Consider the following 17,697-nt stretch of genomic DNA (forward strand, 5'->3'; position numbering starts at 1 on the left):
TAGCAAGGAGAAATGGAAATATTTATGCCTTTTATTTATGCTTCTCCCTTTATCTGTCTTTGTAACTGTGGAAGAAATAATCCTTGAGATCTGTGCACTAAAATATCCCAAGGATTCCTTCGTCAGATTAACTTGTTCTTGTTGATCCTATTATTTGTGTCTCATTTCTCACTTGATGTTCCCTATGTTGTCTTTCAGATACCATCGAAAGCTGAGCATTCTGTCCGGACCGGTGCCGCTGCCTCTCTGCTGCCCCACTGGAGATGTTTAACTCACACCTCTCAGAACATGATGAAAAACCATGCAGAACGCCCCTGCCCTTTCTGGCCTCCCACCTTCATCACACCCCTTGCACCAAATTAAATTCCAGTTTTTCCAGTTGGTAGCAGTGAACAGTTGGGTCCAGTTTCTCGGTTTAATTGGCATAGCTCATCCAGACAGACCCGAAAGAGACTCTCCACACATATCTGTGGAAATGGTTGTCTTCTCAATGTATTGATGGGGATGTTGAAATAATGGGGAGCATAAAGCTCAGAGGTGGAAAGGAGTAATTGAATATTTGGAGATTCTGCACATATTAGTGCCTCTCAATGGCATTCATGAGTTATGTAGTGCAAGTAATCCACAGACTTTGGGCGTAGCAAGGGGTAGCATGCTACCTCCATCTTGCCTTTTGGTACTCCTGGTCCTGCCCTTGCTAACACTGGTCTCTTGGCAGCGGTGGGAAACTACAGGCTCCTCACCAGCCTCTCAGCAGCAAGTAGACTGCTGTTGAGGGACATGGAGTGCATCATTTGATGTCATAAGACGTCAAAAGGCACTTGATGTCAGCTTTTTGGTGACTCAAGATCCCCTAAGCTTGTCACATCTGTTTGTTGTTTCTCTATGGACATATCTGCCTCTTAGCAAGGTAGCCTGATAAATGTTTTTATTATGGCAACATTAACGGTACACACACCATTAGAAAGTATAACAGTAAATCTATTACACTGCTGAAATATTTAGGTTCAGGATAACTCATGGCTGAGGCTACACGTGTGCCTTTCAACCACCCTCATTTAGTAGTTCAATAAATAGGATATCAAGCTGTCTACAGGCCTACAGATTGATTTTAAAGCTGATCATGCACCACTGGTGAGTATTACATTGACGAAGCAGCTCAGTGAAACGAGGGCCTTGAGTGAGTCCACAAGTCATGTCGGTGTGGTTATTACCCTTAGCGGGTGTTCCAAACAGAAACAAGGCAATAGTCAGATGTATCCAATCACTTTGCCATAACGAGATGCATTTTTCAGGATTTTGTATTCTGAGCAATATGGCAATACATGTGTATATAATATTTTTATACATGTATATATTATGAAAGGTTGCATTTTGGATCAGCCTGAGGAAGTAAGGGTTGCCAGTATTGAAATTGTAGCCCTGGCTTCCTGTATGGGACTTGGCAAGGGTCTGTGCCTTGTTTGCATGGCTTTTTTAATATAGGCTTGCATCCTTCTGGTGAAGACACTGAGGGGGAGTGGAGGGGATACCCTTTATAGAACCCTGGGAGGTGATTTGCCCTTGAAGATAGTTCTGCACATAGGGTGTCCCAATGGCGGGAACGCATAATTTGCATATGTTGGTAAACTCTACCTAATAAGTACAAACCTGTGCTACAGTGTACTCTGGCCTTCGTGACGTGTTTCACTCCCAGAGCTATGAGCCTACTGAGATTTGATTTATGTAGGTACCACCTTCAAGAGTATAGTAACCCATCCATAAAAATATTGAAGCACAATATTGTGTTTTAAATATCGACCTGCCAGAACAGCTTATCCAGAATACTACCTACAACAATAATGTGCAATTTCACATCTACGTGCCTTAACAGTCACACACTCTCTCTCTCTCTCTCTCTCACACACACCCACTCTCTCTCTACATATATATATTTATTTATATATATGTACACACACACAAACATATATATTGATGATGTGGATTGTGTATGTTGAACAGTACACCTATGCTTATATATATATACTTACCTTCACAGTATAGTAATTGATATCCTGCACTCAATACTTTGGCAGGGCTTTATTCTGTCACTTGATATTGTGAAATAAAACCATCTGTGAAAGACTTAGGGCCTCATTTAGATATTGGCGGGCAAGTTACTCCGTCACAACAATGAAGGATATCCCGTCCGCCGAAATCTAAATCCCATAGGATATAATTAGATTTAGATTTTGGTAGATGGGATATCCGTCACCGTTGTGACGGAGTACCTCATCTGCCAATATCTAAATCAGGCCCTCAGACTCAAAAGCAAGGAAGAGCCCAATCCAGAATCCATAATATAGGTGGGACCTTTACATACTTATTTACTCGCTTATTTAATGAAAACCAATCTTTATTTAGTTTTAGTTTCTTTATAGGGCACACTGAGCACTGTATGTCACGGATTTAGGGAAGTGGAATCTACAAATTTTCAATTTCATCCACAAAGCAAGTCGTACTCAAGGTGCTTTGCATATTTAGGTTTGGTAAAACAATTTGTGACTTGCATTTTTTTTCTGCTTTCAAAGACATTCAATAGTGCTGGATTACATGAGGTGCCAAAGTGATGCTAAATTATACCATACTATTTATTTATTTTTCAGGGCCCTCTCTGCAAGCTAAATTGTCCTTATTTAATCATGTTCCCAAATTGCTCAAACTTTACATGAGTCATATTGACACCTCAATACTGTATGTGTTCGGAGGATATTCACTCAAAACACTTTTCCACGTCCAGGGCTTGATGCAGAGAAAAAAAAAAGAATGTTTTGCTTATAGTAGCCATTTCGAGTAGTACCCTTCACTTTACCATTTCACCTAGAGGACTGCATACACAGAATTACCAGAACATGAAAACTACATTTTTATTTTGTATTCCCAATGTGTGGGCAAGCTAGACCTACATAGAGTAGTGCTTTAAATACCATTTTGAATAAAAGCAAATCAGAGTAATGGTTTTAGATATGGTACTGACCCTATTGGTTGATGGTATTCTCACAATCATTTCCAAACATCTTCTATTAGCTGCCCAGCTCACTCATCATTTACTCTTCTACTGCTGATAAGGAGGACACATTCTAGCCTTTTTTCTATTCTCCTGCCTATGCAATTCTCCTCTTTTCTCCTTTCTTAACTTTAATATTCGCCTCCCATTCCCCACATGTTGGGTCAGACTCCCAGGAACTCTCTTGCCTGCTTGCTCTCTTAAACTTCTCTCCTGTTTCTCCCACCCACTTCTCCAAGACATCCATACAGACAGCTTTGGTTGTCAGTTGGAAACTGGCCTAATGTATTCAACTTAGACAGTGTGTGCTTTGTGCCCAGTCCTTATTTATGGATTGGGTGTTTTTTCTGTCGATCTTAGTTCTCTGTTCTTGATTCAATGGCTTTTATCTCTAATTCTTGTATTTGGCTGACCCAAGGAACATTTTGGTCTTACCCTGTTTTGATTAGATTGGTTGGTTCCACTGCTAACATCAGACCTTGTATTGCAATATCCGAGGGACTATTTTCTCCTACTTTCCATGTCTCCTCTTGCTGCCTTCTATGCCACCTACCTTTAATTCTGCCCCAGTTTCTTTATTAAAAAATTAGGCCAGCATCCATTATACCCTCCTGCAAGATGGTTTTGTGACCGCCTGCTTCTATATTTAGGTGCCACTGCTGTTAAATGTTTTTAAGCCATTCCAAGATGTGCAGAGGTGTGCATGTATGCACTGCAGTCCCTTTTTAAATGATTGTTATGAAACAAAATACAAATATTTCCAAGATGACCATCAGGCATACATGTGCATGTACAGAAGCCATCTTGGAATGATTTTTCTCATGCTGTAAAAAATCATTTCAAGATGGCTACTGTATGTGTGTACGCATGAACAGTGGTCATCTTGAAAAAGGATTGCAAAATAGCTACCGTGCATACTCATTGAAGAGAGGGAGCCCTCTTGGAATGATTTTTCATAACTCAATTGAGAAACCATTCCACAATGGCCGCAACAGTCTATCTGAGCTGTCCTTTCTGGCGTCCACCATTGCTCGCTCTTCTCCAATGGTTGTCTTCCAGCCTCTTGCTCCAAGTTTGCTTTTCACTCAGCTGCCCTTCTGTTAGATCCTGCTCCTCTCCCAGGCACATGTCTGTCCTCGTTCACTGATAACTGCCCCAATTCTTGTCAATACCCAGTTCTTCCACGTCTCTCTTCACCTTGGTCTCCTACTAAATATCCCTTCAGAAAAAGGTGTGTGAAAGGTAGGGGTGGGCAAAATGTTTCATTCCGCCCACAGAATTGGTGGAATTTTGATCACTCTTTATCGTGGAGTGCTGACCAAATTCCACTACCCTAGTGAAAGTCTACCTGTCTCCCAGGGATCCAGTGTCTCTGAAACAATGAACCTTTGCATAAAAATGTAATGGCTTTATTCGTTGAAAGGGTACCTCTATAGGTTGCCCTATGAAATGTGCTATGTCTCCAATGCCAATGCTCCACAGCACGTGCCAATTGCTAAACACCTTTAGGCAATGTTTTTTGCATCTGCCAAAACTAAGTAAACATATTGCAGATGGTAAATCTACATCCAAACTTCAAAAGTACACTTTTGGCCTAAATCATAGAAAACGTGTAAATCTAGTCTTCGTTGATGTACACTTGTGATTAGCTTATAGTAACATATTTTCAGAGGTTAACAGACTTCTAATGAATACTCTATAAAAATCTAAGCAAACTATAGCTGTGCAGGCATACTAATGTTCTGTGAGTATTTACCTAGTGGAGTCATCCCCTGTACGTATGGCACTATCATTTATTGTGGTTGCAATATCATTTTACATAAATATTGTACCCTAAATATCACCCTATAGAAGATAATAACAGAAAATCTGTGCCCAGGTGACAGTTGTGAGGATACGTACTGATATACAATATCCACTGAAGTAGCCTGAAAAAGACGTGCATAATTTGTGTTTATTCCTTCAAAAAGTATATTTGTCAGCGTGAACAAACGCTTGGCTGAGCAATGAGCCAGGGGTGCTCCGTGATCTCTCGTGTCAGATGAGTGATTTTACGCAATCGAAAATCTACCAAGTTGGTGAAGTACACACAATAGAACTTCCACTTTAAGTAGATGCTGAGCCTGTGAATTTGTATATTGAATTTTTCCATCTTTTGGTCAGTTATTTTTCCTCACACATTCTAGTGCAAAAAACTTTGTTATCCGATCATTGGTTTTCTGCTTCATTCCCTTGATGAAAATGCCTTGGTTCGCGAGTAGGTAAGACATGCTGGCCTAGTAGAGGCAAAACTCTTGGTTTGGTACAGAGCGGGCCAGGCAACAATGTAGCACAGCTTTGTTATTTCAAATAAATAATCCTTCCTGATGCAAAATGTAGTGTTTGCTTGTGCTGGGCGCGACACTCTCTCAACATGGACATGACTCAAGCGTCGCCCTGTGTTCCCCCTCTACTTCTAATGTACTCTTTGGTACTCCAGCGGCTTCCCTCACTTGTCCTGGTCACCGAATCAGTAATAGAATGTACACAAGAGCTCTGACAAAACACATTACTGTCTGCAGTGTTTGCTCATAGCCCAGTCCCTCCACAATGAACAGGAAAGTATTCAGGGGCTTCGTGTGGGGCACGATTTAAAACCATGATGTCAAAGGGTACACAATGCAATTTCCCTACTATTGGAATTTAGGTGAATATCCTCCAAACACAACTGCTGTGTGCCTGAATCACGCTCTATTCTTGTACGATGCAATATGAGGCATGCTTTCCATAATTTTGCATGGATGTTTTTGGATACCAGTGCTATCCTGCTGCATAAGGGAGAGCAACTGACAGCACCAGTAAAAAAAATGTTCTATGTATCATAGCACATGGAGAGTGGAACAAGAAGGTAGGTCTGAAGAAGTTAGAGAGTCGCTGACTGTAACAGGTAAAGAAGCACTCAGGGCCTCATTTATGAGGCCCTTGCGCCACCAAAGCATCACTTTTAGCAACGCTCGGGTGGTGCTGTGCCATGCTCCATATCTACAAGGCAGCGTTTAACCACTTTTTGTGGCTTAACGCTGCCTTGTAAATATGGGCCGCACCACACAGTTGCTTTTTGATGCAGCACCAGATTTACGAGAAATGATAAACCTGAGGTAGTGCCAAAAACTAACACCTTCCTAGGGGTGGCGTTCGAGTGGCGCAGCGAGGAGAAAAACTTTTATTTCTCACCGTTATAGAAGGAGCAAATCGCCATTAAGGATTGATTATGTGCAGGAAGGTGCCCCTTCCTGCACATAAACAATCACCTTCACAATGCAGGCCTCCTTGCACCATAGCGCATGGGTGCCTGCATTGGCGTTAGGCAGCTGATTTAGCACCGTTGCAGGGGTAAACACAGGGATGTGCCTTATTTTTATAAATACAACGCATTGCTGTGTTTTGGAAATTACACAGATCGGTGAGCAATATTGCTTGTGGCACCGCGCTGCACCATTTCCTAATAATTGAGGCACTCGGTTCATCATCATATCGGGAGAAAGCAAGTGGGAGCAGGGCGGGAGACAGGAGAGGGACTGACAACCCCCCAAGAACAGAAGTGAATCCTAGGAACACATAACTGCCAAGTGGCCCTGTGCATAGTATGACACCTTCAGCCAGTCATTGCCTTTTAGTCTATGATGCTTTGCTTGTCGGGACTTTCTAGCCCTTTTTTAGAATGAACCTGCAAGTCCAGAATGCAACATGACATTACATAAAACCCCATCAGTGGTGGATGGCATCATGCATGAAATAGAACCTCTTGGTATATTTGAGGATATGTTCAGTGCAGGTGGGAGCAGGGTGGGGAAGGTGAGAGACTGAACCCAACTGCATCACGACCATCTGGAGCCATTGCCTTCCCTACTTCTGCCAGCGTTGCCTTGTCCCTGTCATGAAATTCCCTCGTCTCTTTTCCCACGCTCCTGCTCGAGCCTCTTTCTATGACACTCATGTTTCACGATGACTGGGGAATGTAAACCCACTGTTCGTTGCCAAATGAACTCTCTAACTAACGCTCTCACTTCAGAAAGTGACTTCTTTTCTGTGCACACCTTACTTTCCTGCAGGACAGCCTCATAATGGACAAAGCACGAGATGTTGCAACAGTCGCCGCACCAGATGCTGCAACAGTCGCCATTTTGACATTCGTCGAAATGTGGTTGGACCAGTTATCTCTGGCCCCCACTGGCAAGGAAGACACAAAGAACTATCGCGAATTGCATCTGGAATGGGGTCTCCTGCTGAACTGGGGTTTCCATAGTGGTGATCACTGGGTCACTTGGGGAGAACTACAGTGTTTGATATGATCACATTAACTCAGTTCTTGTTGTTGATGGTAAGCTTTATACTTGGTCCTTTATGTGAGCAGGTGCTGTCTGCTTTTCTCTTCAAATGCTTCTCTTTTTAGAAGACACTTTTCAGCGGGGCACCAAGCTTTGCACTGGACATTAGCTGGACTACTCTGGAGGCCTACCATGCTCTTAGTAGGACAATGCCGGCATTCCTCATCGCACCTGCTATACTTTTAAGGAAACAATGCTGGCACTTTATTTCAGATCTGCAATATTTGGAATGGGACTACAATGGCTGCATCAACACTTCACTGAAGGAAGCACGTACTGTCACACACAGCTGTGCTACACACTTGCTGTGCCTGCTGGAATGACTGGTTACCTTCTTGAGTAAGTTAGATGCGCTTGTAGAAAGGTCATGGTTGTTTTTGGATAGAAAACATACAATGGTTTCTGCAGAGTGAACTGAATAATGAATGCCTGGCTCCCGACAGATAAAGCTAACCACCATGGAGTCAGTGTGTTAAATGGCTTAATGCTGTACAACTCGGTGTAGATGTCATCAGCGTAGGAGGTGCGGTGTCACCGGTTTCCAGGGGTATGATGTGCCCATTTCACTCCAAATCTGGCTGCTGCTTACTAACCAGGTAGGGCGGGTAGGTGGGCCCATTTTTCTTGCTTGCTTTAGGAGCCATGGCACAATTGCTACGCGACTGCCTGTGGCACGTCCTGTGTTCCGAGCTCTGTATGAAAAGTGCTGCCCCCTGTTTGATTCAAAGATCCAGAAGCCAGGCCTTCTCTTCAGTAAGAGTCAAAGTAGGAAACTGCCTATCATGCTTAGATTAAGCAAGAAAGATAGCTCGGTATGTTGAGCCTCTGCTGTAGAGTTCTTTATTTAATCTAGATTTCATGGGTTTAAATCACACATTGGTGAAATCTTCCTTTTTCTCCTGAGGTGAATTAAAATAGAATCATTAAGTTGGGTAATAATAAGAGCCATTATTTAATTACCAAGAAATAATTCAGTTTGGAGGTATGTGGTTGACTTAAAAACGTACTTTGTTCTGTCAGTTATTTGTAACACTCCTAATACAAACTCTAGGCATGGCTGGCAAAGCGAGACCTAGAGTATATAATGACAGAATTGGGTGTCAATAAGAGAGACATAAGAGCGTAATAGCGAAAGAGCACCTACACCTCTACAGATGCAGTGCCTGAGAAAGAGAGAGCGCAAACAAGGAGATAGCTATCTCTGCCAGCATTAAGCAACCTAAGAATTGTCAGTCTTTCAATGACACTGGTAGTCTGGCCACTCTTGGCATCTCCCAATTGTACTGTAATCAAGTTCTCCTCTGATGGTGAACAGCACCTTTACTCTATAGGCCCATCCAGGTCTTGTCCAGATAGTTTCAAGACAGAGGATGTTGCGATGTGTGGAAAAATCATCACTTGAAGTATCTGCATTCTAGAGATGGGCCTAAGAAAGAGTATCCATTAGAGTACATACATTCTAGAGAAGGGTGTCTATGAAGAGAGCAGAAATGAGGACAGAGGTACGCCCCAGAGTTGTGCACATTATGGTATTGAGTTATACACAGTACCCTAATACTAGCAATCCAGAAACTGTCAGCATCTGATGGAAAGCCCAGTGACTTTGTAGGATGGCCATGAGTGAGAGTGGGAGAGGGTGCACAAGCTTGCACTATAAGCACAAGTAATAATCTAAAGGTCAGAGGTAGCCTGGCCTATGAGTATAGCAGAATATTTCACAGTAATGTTACTGAAATATCAAGAGGGATGCCTCTGATTCAGTATAGAAACCCTTCTGTTTTAAAAGATATAAAAAACATCTCTTTTGCCCAGTCCACCTATTGGTCAACTTTATGGCTTTATTATCCCTGTGCTTACATATTTAAGGAGCTGCAATGCTTTAGGCCAAGTCACCGTCCCTCGCCCACACCCTGACACATCACAAATGTACATGTCCACATGCTTAAAAATGTCTAAGGGTATGGCTTTGAGGTATGTGCCCTACTGCTTAGTGTTTTGACTCCATCAACATCACTTTCTACCTTTCAACAATGTTCTTCCCTTTTCAATCATTACTGAACAGAAGAAGAGTGTTTTGATCATTTTATCTGAGTTCCTACATTGAAAACATTCCTGGTGGCAGTATGAGATGTTTCCCGTCAAAACCATATCAACCAAATCTGTTTATGACATCAGTTTCCTCAATTATTCATCTGTTTTTCTTCCTCTAACGTCAACACAATAGTATCCATGTGTTTTGGTCACATCCCCTAACCTGGGCTGTCAGCTCTACTACAGTTTCTGTGTTTAGTACTTGGCTGCTTCTCTCTGTCCTTGACAGGTCTCTTGTTGCTCATACAGAGGTTTATTATAAATGGTACTAAATGGCCCATTCTTGAAAGCACTACGTCATTCACACCTACCAACAGTAAGTAGATCCCCAGGGAAGTGAGAATATACAGCAGTAGCAGAACTGATGGTTGCTTTAGCTCCTTCACTGTTTGATTATATTTGTCCAGTGGTTTGTTTATCTTTCCACGACTGGAACTGTTCAAGTTGCTGCTTACTTCCAACAGAAATCACAGTTTTGAGGGTCTCTCGTAAGATTCATTTCTTGAAAACAGAAACTGTCTAATCAAAACAAAGCTATCTCCACCCTGCATAGTGTGGTGTCACCAATAGCCATGATGAACTAGTGTAACTGTCTCCAGCTACATATATATTGGAGGAAACTCTGGGAAAACAAGGGCACTGAGGAGACAGCACTGCGCTTCAGCCGAAGTGTACTAAGACAAAAAGCTTTGACTTAAAAATTAATTGACAATATCCGTATTATGCCAAGGTGCGGGAGCACGTTGGATATAGAACCACATTATACAGATGTGAAGCTTGTAGGCCAAGTCAGAACAAACATTTGGGATTAGTTTATAGGATTAGACATGACACCCTTAATAGAGAAGAAACCGAAATGGCAATCATGCTACACAGCTTAAACTGGTGACAGTTAAGTTGTTACACAGATATCTAGAAGTGAAGACCTGCATATCCCGAAATAAGGTAGCAAACCCAGGTTTTACAGTAAATGATCAGATGAGAGAATTTATAGAACAACATGACCAGGTAGGAAGAGATATTGCAAACTGGAAGCAGGGAGGACATATGGAGGACCGTCCTAAGACCTAAATGTCTTGTGTAAAAAATACATCTTAGACAAGACTTTAAGTTCCTATTCAATTATACAGAATAGAATCAATCATACAGAACAAATAAGGACTTGAAGTCCCATAGCAGAAAGGTGAACATGTGGCTCATTGTAATTTTCATGGGCACTATGCCTCTAGCCTTGAGGATTTCTCCAAAGACTGTTGGGATTTAGGGGCATATTTACAAGCCCCTTGCGCCTCCTTGTGCCACACTAGCATCATTTTCATACGCTAATTTGGCGTTAAGAAGGCATTTTCGTCACGCCATGTTTATAAGGTGGTGCAAAGCAAGCATTGCGCTGCTCTGTAACCCCTTGTGCCTCATTATGCCTGCGTCAGGCACAATGTAAGCAAGGGGGGGGGGGGCGTTCCACCGTTAGGAGGCCCAGAAAAATGGTGCAGTGAAATTTGCAAGATTTCACTGCACCATTTTTAGCGTCATTTTTAAATCCTGCCTTCCTCAAAGAGAGTAAAAATGACACTCCCATTGTATTCAATGGGCCTCCCTTGACTTAGGTGGATTAGCACCATAATTTTTGGTCCTAATCCACCAAAGCGCCACAATAGCGTCAACATTTTTTAAACTATTGGACTAGTGTGCACCATGGTGCGTCGTATTGTAAATACGGCACACACATAGTGTCGTTAGAGGGGGCACAAGAAAAGTGTTGCATCATCTATGATACGCCACCTTCTTGTAAATGTGCCCCATAAGTACTGTAACCAAGAGGAAATGAACAATCACCATGTGTTTCAGATACATTAGTTTAAAAAAGGAAATAGGAAGGACATGACACTTAGAGTTCTCGTGATATTGAGCCATCTGATTACCACATGCCACAGACATATCAGGGATGATTAGAAGATAGTCTAGTGAAAAGACAAGTGTGAGTATGCTTAGAAGTCACAATCTAGCTATAGTATATAAGAGACAAGGGCCCTGATTTAAGCCAAAGTGGTGCAGAGAGGTGCTGCACCAAAAGTAGCACTGCAACACTTTTGGAACACAGGGATGCACTGTATTTACAGGAATACGGTGCAGCCCTGCGTTTCCCCCTGCGCCAGTGCTAAATTAAGCTGTCTGCGCCAACGGAGGCATCCTTGCACCACAGTGCAAGGGTGTCTGCATTGAGGGAATAGATTGTTTATATGCAGGAAGGTGTGCCTTCCTGCACATAAACAATCTATATGGTGATTTGCCACTTCTACGTGTGCTGTATAATGCAGCACACATAGAAGTACCAAAGCGTCATTTTGGAATGCTTGTTTATGTGCAGGAAGGGACACCTTCCTGCATATAAACAATGATCCATAGCATTTTGCTTCTTCTATGTGTGCTTCAGGATGCAGCACATATAGAAAAAGCAAAAAATGAAGAGGAATAAAATAATTCCTCCTCGTTTTGCCATGCTAACACCACCCCAGGGTGATGTTAGTTTTGGGCGCTGCCTCAGGTTTATGACAACTGGTAAATCTGAGGCAGCGTCAAAAGCAATGGGTGTTGCTGTGGAATGCCCACTGCAACACCCATTGCACACCCCTCTGACTCAGAAAACAGCATTGGAGGGTCCCATATTTACAAGGAGGCGTAACGCCACAAAAAGTGGCCTTACACCTCCTTGTAAATATGGAGCAGTAGTTAGTGCCACCCGAGTGTCATGAAAAATGACTCTCCGGTGGTGCAAGGAGCTGTTAAATCTGCCACAATGTGTTGTGGATATTGCAAAAAAACAAACAAGGTGATGATATTGAGCAAATATACAAAGGTGATAATGTGTTTGATGCTCTCTAGTAAAGAGACAAAGAAGAAAATGTTTTGAGGATCAAGTCAAAGGCCAAAGGAAATCATGGTTTAAAGTCACATCCCAGAAGATAATGTTAAAAAGTTATACTATAAAAAATGAGGTAATATTTTGATAACATCAAACAAGTACACAACCAACCTAACGCTGTGAAGATGTCAAGTCGTCAAAAACGTAAAAAAATATTCTTTGAAGATATAGAGCCAACAACTAAAACAGATAAGAGCTAATGTATTTACCCAACATTCATTAGTGGTACAGTATGGAGCCAAAATACGAAAGAGGTCATGCTCTGAAGGTATAGCGACCAGTGGGGAATTAATCCTTTTGATACATTAAATCAAATCGCCTTTGAGGTAGTCTTTTGTACATGTGAACCAACACACAAAGAAGATAATTCTTTGAAGATACAGAACAAACACTCAGAGAAGATAACATTTTTAAGGTATTGGTCCATCACAGGAAGGAAACAATGCCTTGAAAATATCAAAAGAATACAGAGCAAAGGTGTGCTAAATCACAAAGGACTGCAACACAGAACAGAGATATTGCCTTGAAGATATTCAGTCACTACCTAAGGTAGATCATGCTTAGAAGACATAGGCTTTGATTACGAGTGACCAGGTGTTAAGTGTGATATTTGCCGCACCTGCTAAATAGCAACACCAAAGGTATGTTACCTATCAGGTGACTCAGGCAGCACCTGTTATTAGTTTTTCCTCCAAAATGGAGTGTAGCATGTGGATGTTGATGCTTACTGCACTAAACTCTGCTTGTCCCCATAATTACGGGAATTTTTTCCCTTTAAATTCTGCCGGGTGCCATAAAAAACACAAAACTCATAATTCCAATGTGTGCAGTAATAGTAGCTAACGCACATATTAGTAATTATCGGCCAACTTATAATCAGGGCGGCCCATAGATCAAATCCACTATGTGGATAATGATCTGAATAAGTGGAGGCAAAACACTAAGAAGGAAATCAATGAAGCGACTAACCTGACACACAAAGGTGGAAATGCTTTTAGGCTATGGAACCAACACAAGAAGGGAATGATTTCAAGATCTACGATCAAACCACACTGAAGACAAGCCCCCAAGAAGTCATTGAAAGAAAGCAGCAGCAACTTCTTGAGCTTACCTTTAAGCAATGGTGTTTGTCAGTTCTGGCAGGTTCCATCTTTCCCAAACATCTGACATGTGACCCATTGGGCAAAAGCCTTCTCTGGAATTTATAGCTGACACTTTGTTTCTAGGGATATTAAGATTTAAGAAGTTTCAAAAAGACCGTTGTTAATTCTTGCTCTCTTCATCAATAAAAAGCAAACTTAAAAAAATATAAATATATAAATATATGTAAAACTTAAACCATTAAAGCCGCAGTATTATTGCTCTGAAACCCACGGTATTTTTACATGGTTGAAATGTGATGTATTTTGACAATTTGTCTGTAAATAATTACATTTGCTGTTCTGAAGTGCAAATTTAAAAAACAATGTTTTTTCATTAAGGGTGTATGTTCACCAAAAGCATTAAAACAAGGTCTTATACTGAGAGGATTGCGGAGAAGTTCTCAAGCTCCATATTTTGTCTACAAAATATTAATAAGAGTAAGAAAGAAATAGATGAGTTTCTAAGCTAAACTGGTGTGCTTGCAGACTAGCCTGTTGCATTTCAAACCCATTATTTGCTCATTCAAACTAATGCGGACCAATCTCCAACCCAACCTGGTACACTTTCAACACATGCCAATTACCTTTACTTATTCAATCTGGTACCCTTCTAAGCAATTTTTTTTGAGTATTTAATTCAACTTTGTGAATGTTCACCTTAACTTAGAGCGTTCATCTTAAACTGCTATAACTCAGTTCTGATGAGCTTCGTACCCAGTGTGGTGCTTTCCTCCCAGCCTGGTTCACTTGCAGTCCAGTGAGATTCCAATGCACCCTAGTGTACTTCAACCTTTCCCTACATGCTTTCCACATGCTGAACCCCCCATAACCTAATCCACTGACCTTCCCAACCACCTGGTCCATTACTTAGCACCTTTAACTCAATCTATGAGCTCTCAAGTCTATTCATTCCAACCTGTTCTCTACCAACAATGTGAGCTTCCCAATTGATCAGCTGCACTTAAATGCACTTAAAAATTAACTTAATGGATACTCAACCAACCCTAGTGTCCATTAAGTCTTCCCAGTTGCACCCCAAGCCAAAGCAAGTGTAATTTAAACACACCTAGATTCAGATTCATTCCAACTGGTGCTCTTCCAAACCTCATTGATGAGCCTTTATTCCAGGTTGGTACACTTCTAATATGTCTGGTGCTCTTGCAGTCCAATGTCTTGGACATCCCTCCCATCCTCATGCACTTCTAACCCATTCTGGTGCATTCCAAACCCTGCCTTGAGAACCTTCGATCTACCCTGGTGCAGTTCTGATCAAACTGGACAGTGCCCAGCTCACTCTGATTTGCCCCCTGCCTGCCCCAATAATAGTGACAATTCATTTAATTTGATGATCCTGAAAACCAATAGGCCCAGATGCACTTTTAAAAACCTATGTGCATATATATCAAGGTTACCCGCAGCGAAGCAAGCCACCTTGCTGTGCTGCATGAAAGAAAAAGGACAGCAATATAATGTTAAATATGGCACAGTCCTTTCCTTCCCTTGCACTGGCACCCTAATGCTAATGCAGGCACCCTTGCGCCGTGGTACAAGGGTGCCTGTGTTGTAGGCAGGATTGTTTTTATGCAGGAAAGGGATACCTTCCTGCACAAAAACAATCCTCAGAGTTATTTCCTCTTTCTAAGTGTGCCGCAGAGTGCTGCAGAATACAGCACTCTTATAAAGGGGAAATAAAGGTATTTCTCCTTGTCTCCTTGTTGAGCCTCCCCTGGGAGGTTGCAGCATTTTGACGCATTCCCAGGTTTACCAGTGCTGGTTAATCTTGGGACATCTGGGATCAGAATCCATGGTTGGATGATTAGGAACACCCATGCTCCCACCATTGAAAATGCCTTCCTGGGGCAGAGTAACACAATGCAGCGATTTGTGCTGCGTTGTGTTAGTCTAGATTTATCAAACAACTCAGGGCCACAGAAGGTGGCCTTGTTTGGCTTGATAAATCTGATTTAGTAGTTGTGACGCCCTCGCGCCCTCTTGTTTGGCACAAGGGCAACACAGCTCAATTATAAATATGCCCCCCAATACAGTTCCAGCTGGTCTTTGTGCATTTGAAACATTTCTCCAATGCTTCTTGTTACTTACTTGCTGCTCTTTCCCTCCAATCATGAACTTGTTTTTCCACTTGGTGAAATTTCAGAGTAAACTAACCAAACTTAATCTAACCAGAACTCAATCCAGTTGGGTATTTCCAATCTACCCTGTTTTCAACTGAACCTTACTTAATGCCTTTCCATTCAAAGGCAATGAACTTTTAACCATATCTTGTGAATGTAAACAAACTACTGGCTATCTAATTCAAAATAGTGCACTCTCAAACCAACCAATACATTTTCAGTTCAGGCTGGCCCATGTTCAAGCCTATTTGTCGCATTTATAAACCTCTGCCATGAACATGCAACCTAGATTGATGCACTTTTACATGAAAAATATAAGTTGTGTACCAAAACTGCCTGATGAGCTTCCATCTCAGCCTGGCGTACTTTCAAATTATGTTGGTGCCATTTCAACCCACCTAGGTGTATTTTTAATAAAGCCTTGTTGGTTTCCAGCATAAATAGATGAATTTTCAACCTAACCTATCTAATTCCAATATGGTCAAACCATTTCTAATCTGTTTTAAACCCAACAAATTAGCTTTCAGACCAACCTTATACACTTCTAGCCAACTGCAAAAAATGATTTGTGGATATAAACAATTTAGGGCCAGATGTAGCAAAGTGTTTGCGCCTCGCAAACTGCGAAAATCGCAGTTTGCGAGGCGCAAAAGCCACTTTGCTATTCAGAAATGCATTTTGCGAGTCGGCTCCGACTCGCAAAATGCGTTTCTGACTCGCAAATAGGAAGGGGTGTTCCCTTCCTATTTGCGACTCGCAGTGGGATGCAATTCCATTTGCGACCGCGTACGCGGTCACAAATGGACTCGCAGTTACCATCCACTTCAAGTGGATGGTAACCCACTCGCAAATTGGAAGGGGTCCCCATGGGACCCCTTCTACTTTGTGAATGGACCCAAAAATATTTTTTCAGGGCAGGGAGTGGTCCAAGGGACCACTCCCTGTCCTGAAAAAATACCGAAACAAAAGGTTTCGGTTTTTTTGCAGTGCAGCTCGTTTTCCTGTCAGGAAAACGGGCTACACTTAAAAAAAAAAAACTGTTTTATTTAAAAGCAGGCCGCGAACATGGAGGTCTGCTGACGTCAGCAGGCCTCCATGTTAGCGAGTGCCTATACTCGCTATGGGGCCGCAATTTGCGACCCACCTCATGAATATTCATGAGGTGGGTCATTGCGACCCCATAGCAAGTTGCAGTCGGTGTCTGAGACACCGTACTGCATACGAATTTGCGAGTTGCAAATTGCGAGTCGCATGGACTCGCACTTTGCAACTCGCAAATTCGTCAGTTGCTACATCTGGCCCCTAGTGCTTGGAAAATAGAAAGTGGTGCCTTTTCATCTAACAAAATACACTGGCTACCCGGGCTGGGCCATTTTCAAGACTACATAACCCACTTTTAACCCACACTGATGTACCTTTATCTAAACCAGGTTCACGTTAAATCCAATTCTAACTCACGAACCATCCAGCTTGGTGCACTTCTACACCAGTATAATGAGCAAAGCACTCCACCTGCGTAAAATGCTTTCGTCTCATCAATCCATCCTGCTACACCCATTCTGGTGCACTTCTTAGCCAGCCTGGTTGGTCCAACATAAATCGCTGAGCTTTCCACCTCACATAACTCACCCCAATGAGCTCAAACCATTCCCAGTCTTTGCTGGTGCACCTGTTTTCGACCCGTCCAAATTAGCTTTCGACCTATAAATGAAAAGAACTTTCAACCAGATGCACTGTTAACCCAGGCTGGGACATGTGCAAGGCAACATAATAGCTGAACTACTGTGCCCCTGCAAAGTCCGATTAGACAGTCTCAGACGGCTCTCAAAGGGAAAAGGGATAACACATTTTTAAGCAGTACAAATCTAGTTACACACAATCAACAGCAAAGTCATAAAATGAATAGCCCTCTGAGTCACAGACAGGAAAGGCCTTGAACATTAACAGTTATCATTGGAAGGAAAACGTCCTCCAGACTTTCTCGACAACAGCATCA

At 42.1% G+C, this 17,697-nt stretch overlaps 1 protein-coding gene across 1 annotated transcript in view; it reads left to right on the forward strand.

Moving 5' to 3' along the window:
- Window positions 1-13,956, forward strand: part of LMTK3 (lemur tyrosine kinase 3) — a 200,960-nt gene extending 187,004 nt beyond the window's left edge. The window contains exon 16 of the mRNA XM_069200686.1: window positions 199-13,956. Within this exon, the coding sequence (XP_069056787.1) occupies window positions 199-215 (17 nt within the window). The 3' untranslated portion in view covers window positions 216-13,956. The remainder of the gene's footprint in view (window positions 1-198) is intronic.
- Window positions 13,957-17,697: the final 3,741 nt, after the last annotated feature.

This window comes from Pleurodeles waltl, chromosome 7, assembly GCF_031143425.1.
Source record: "Pleurodeles waltl isolate 20211129_DDA chromosome 7, aPleWal1.hap1.20221129, whole genome shotgun sequence".
Taxonomy (NCBI): Eukaryota; Metazoa; Chordata; class Amphibia; order Caudata; family Salamandridae; genus Pleurodeles; species Pleurodeles waltl.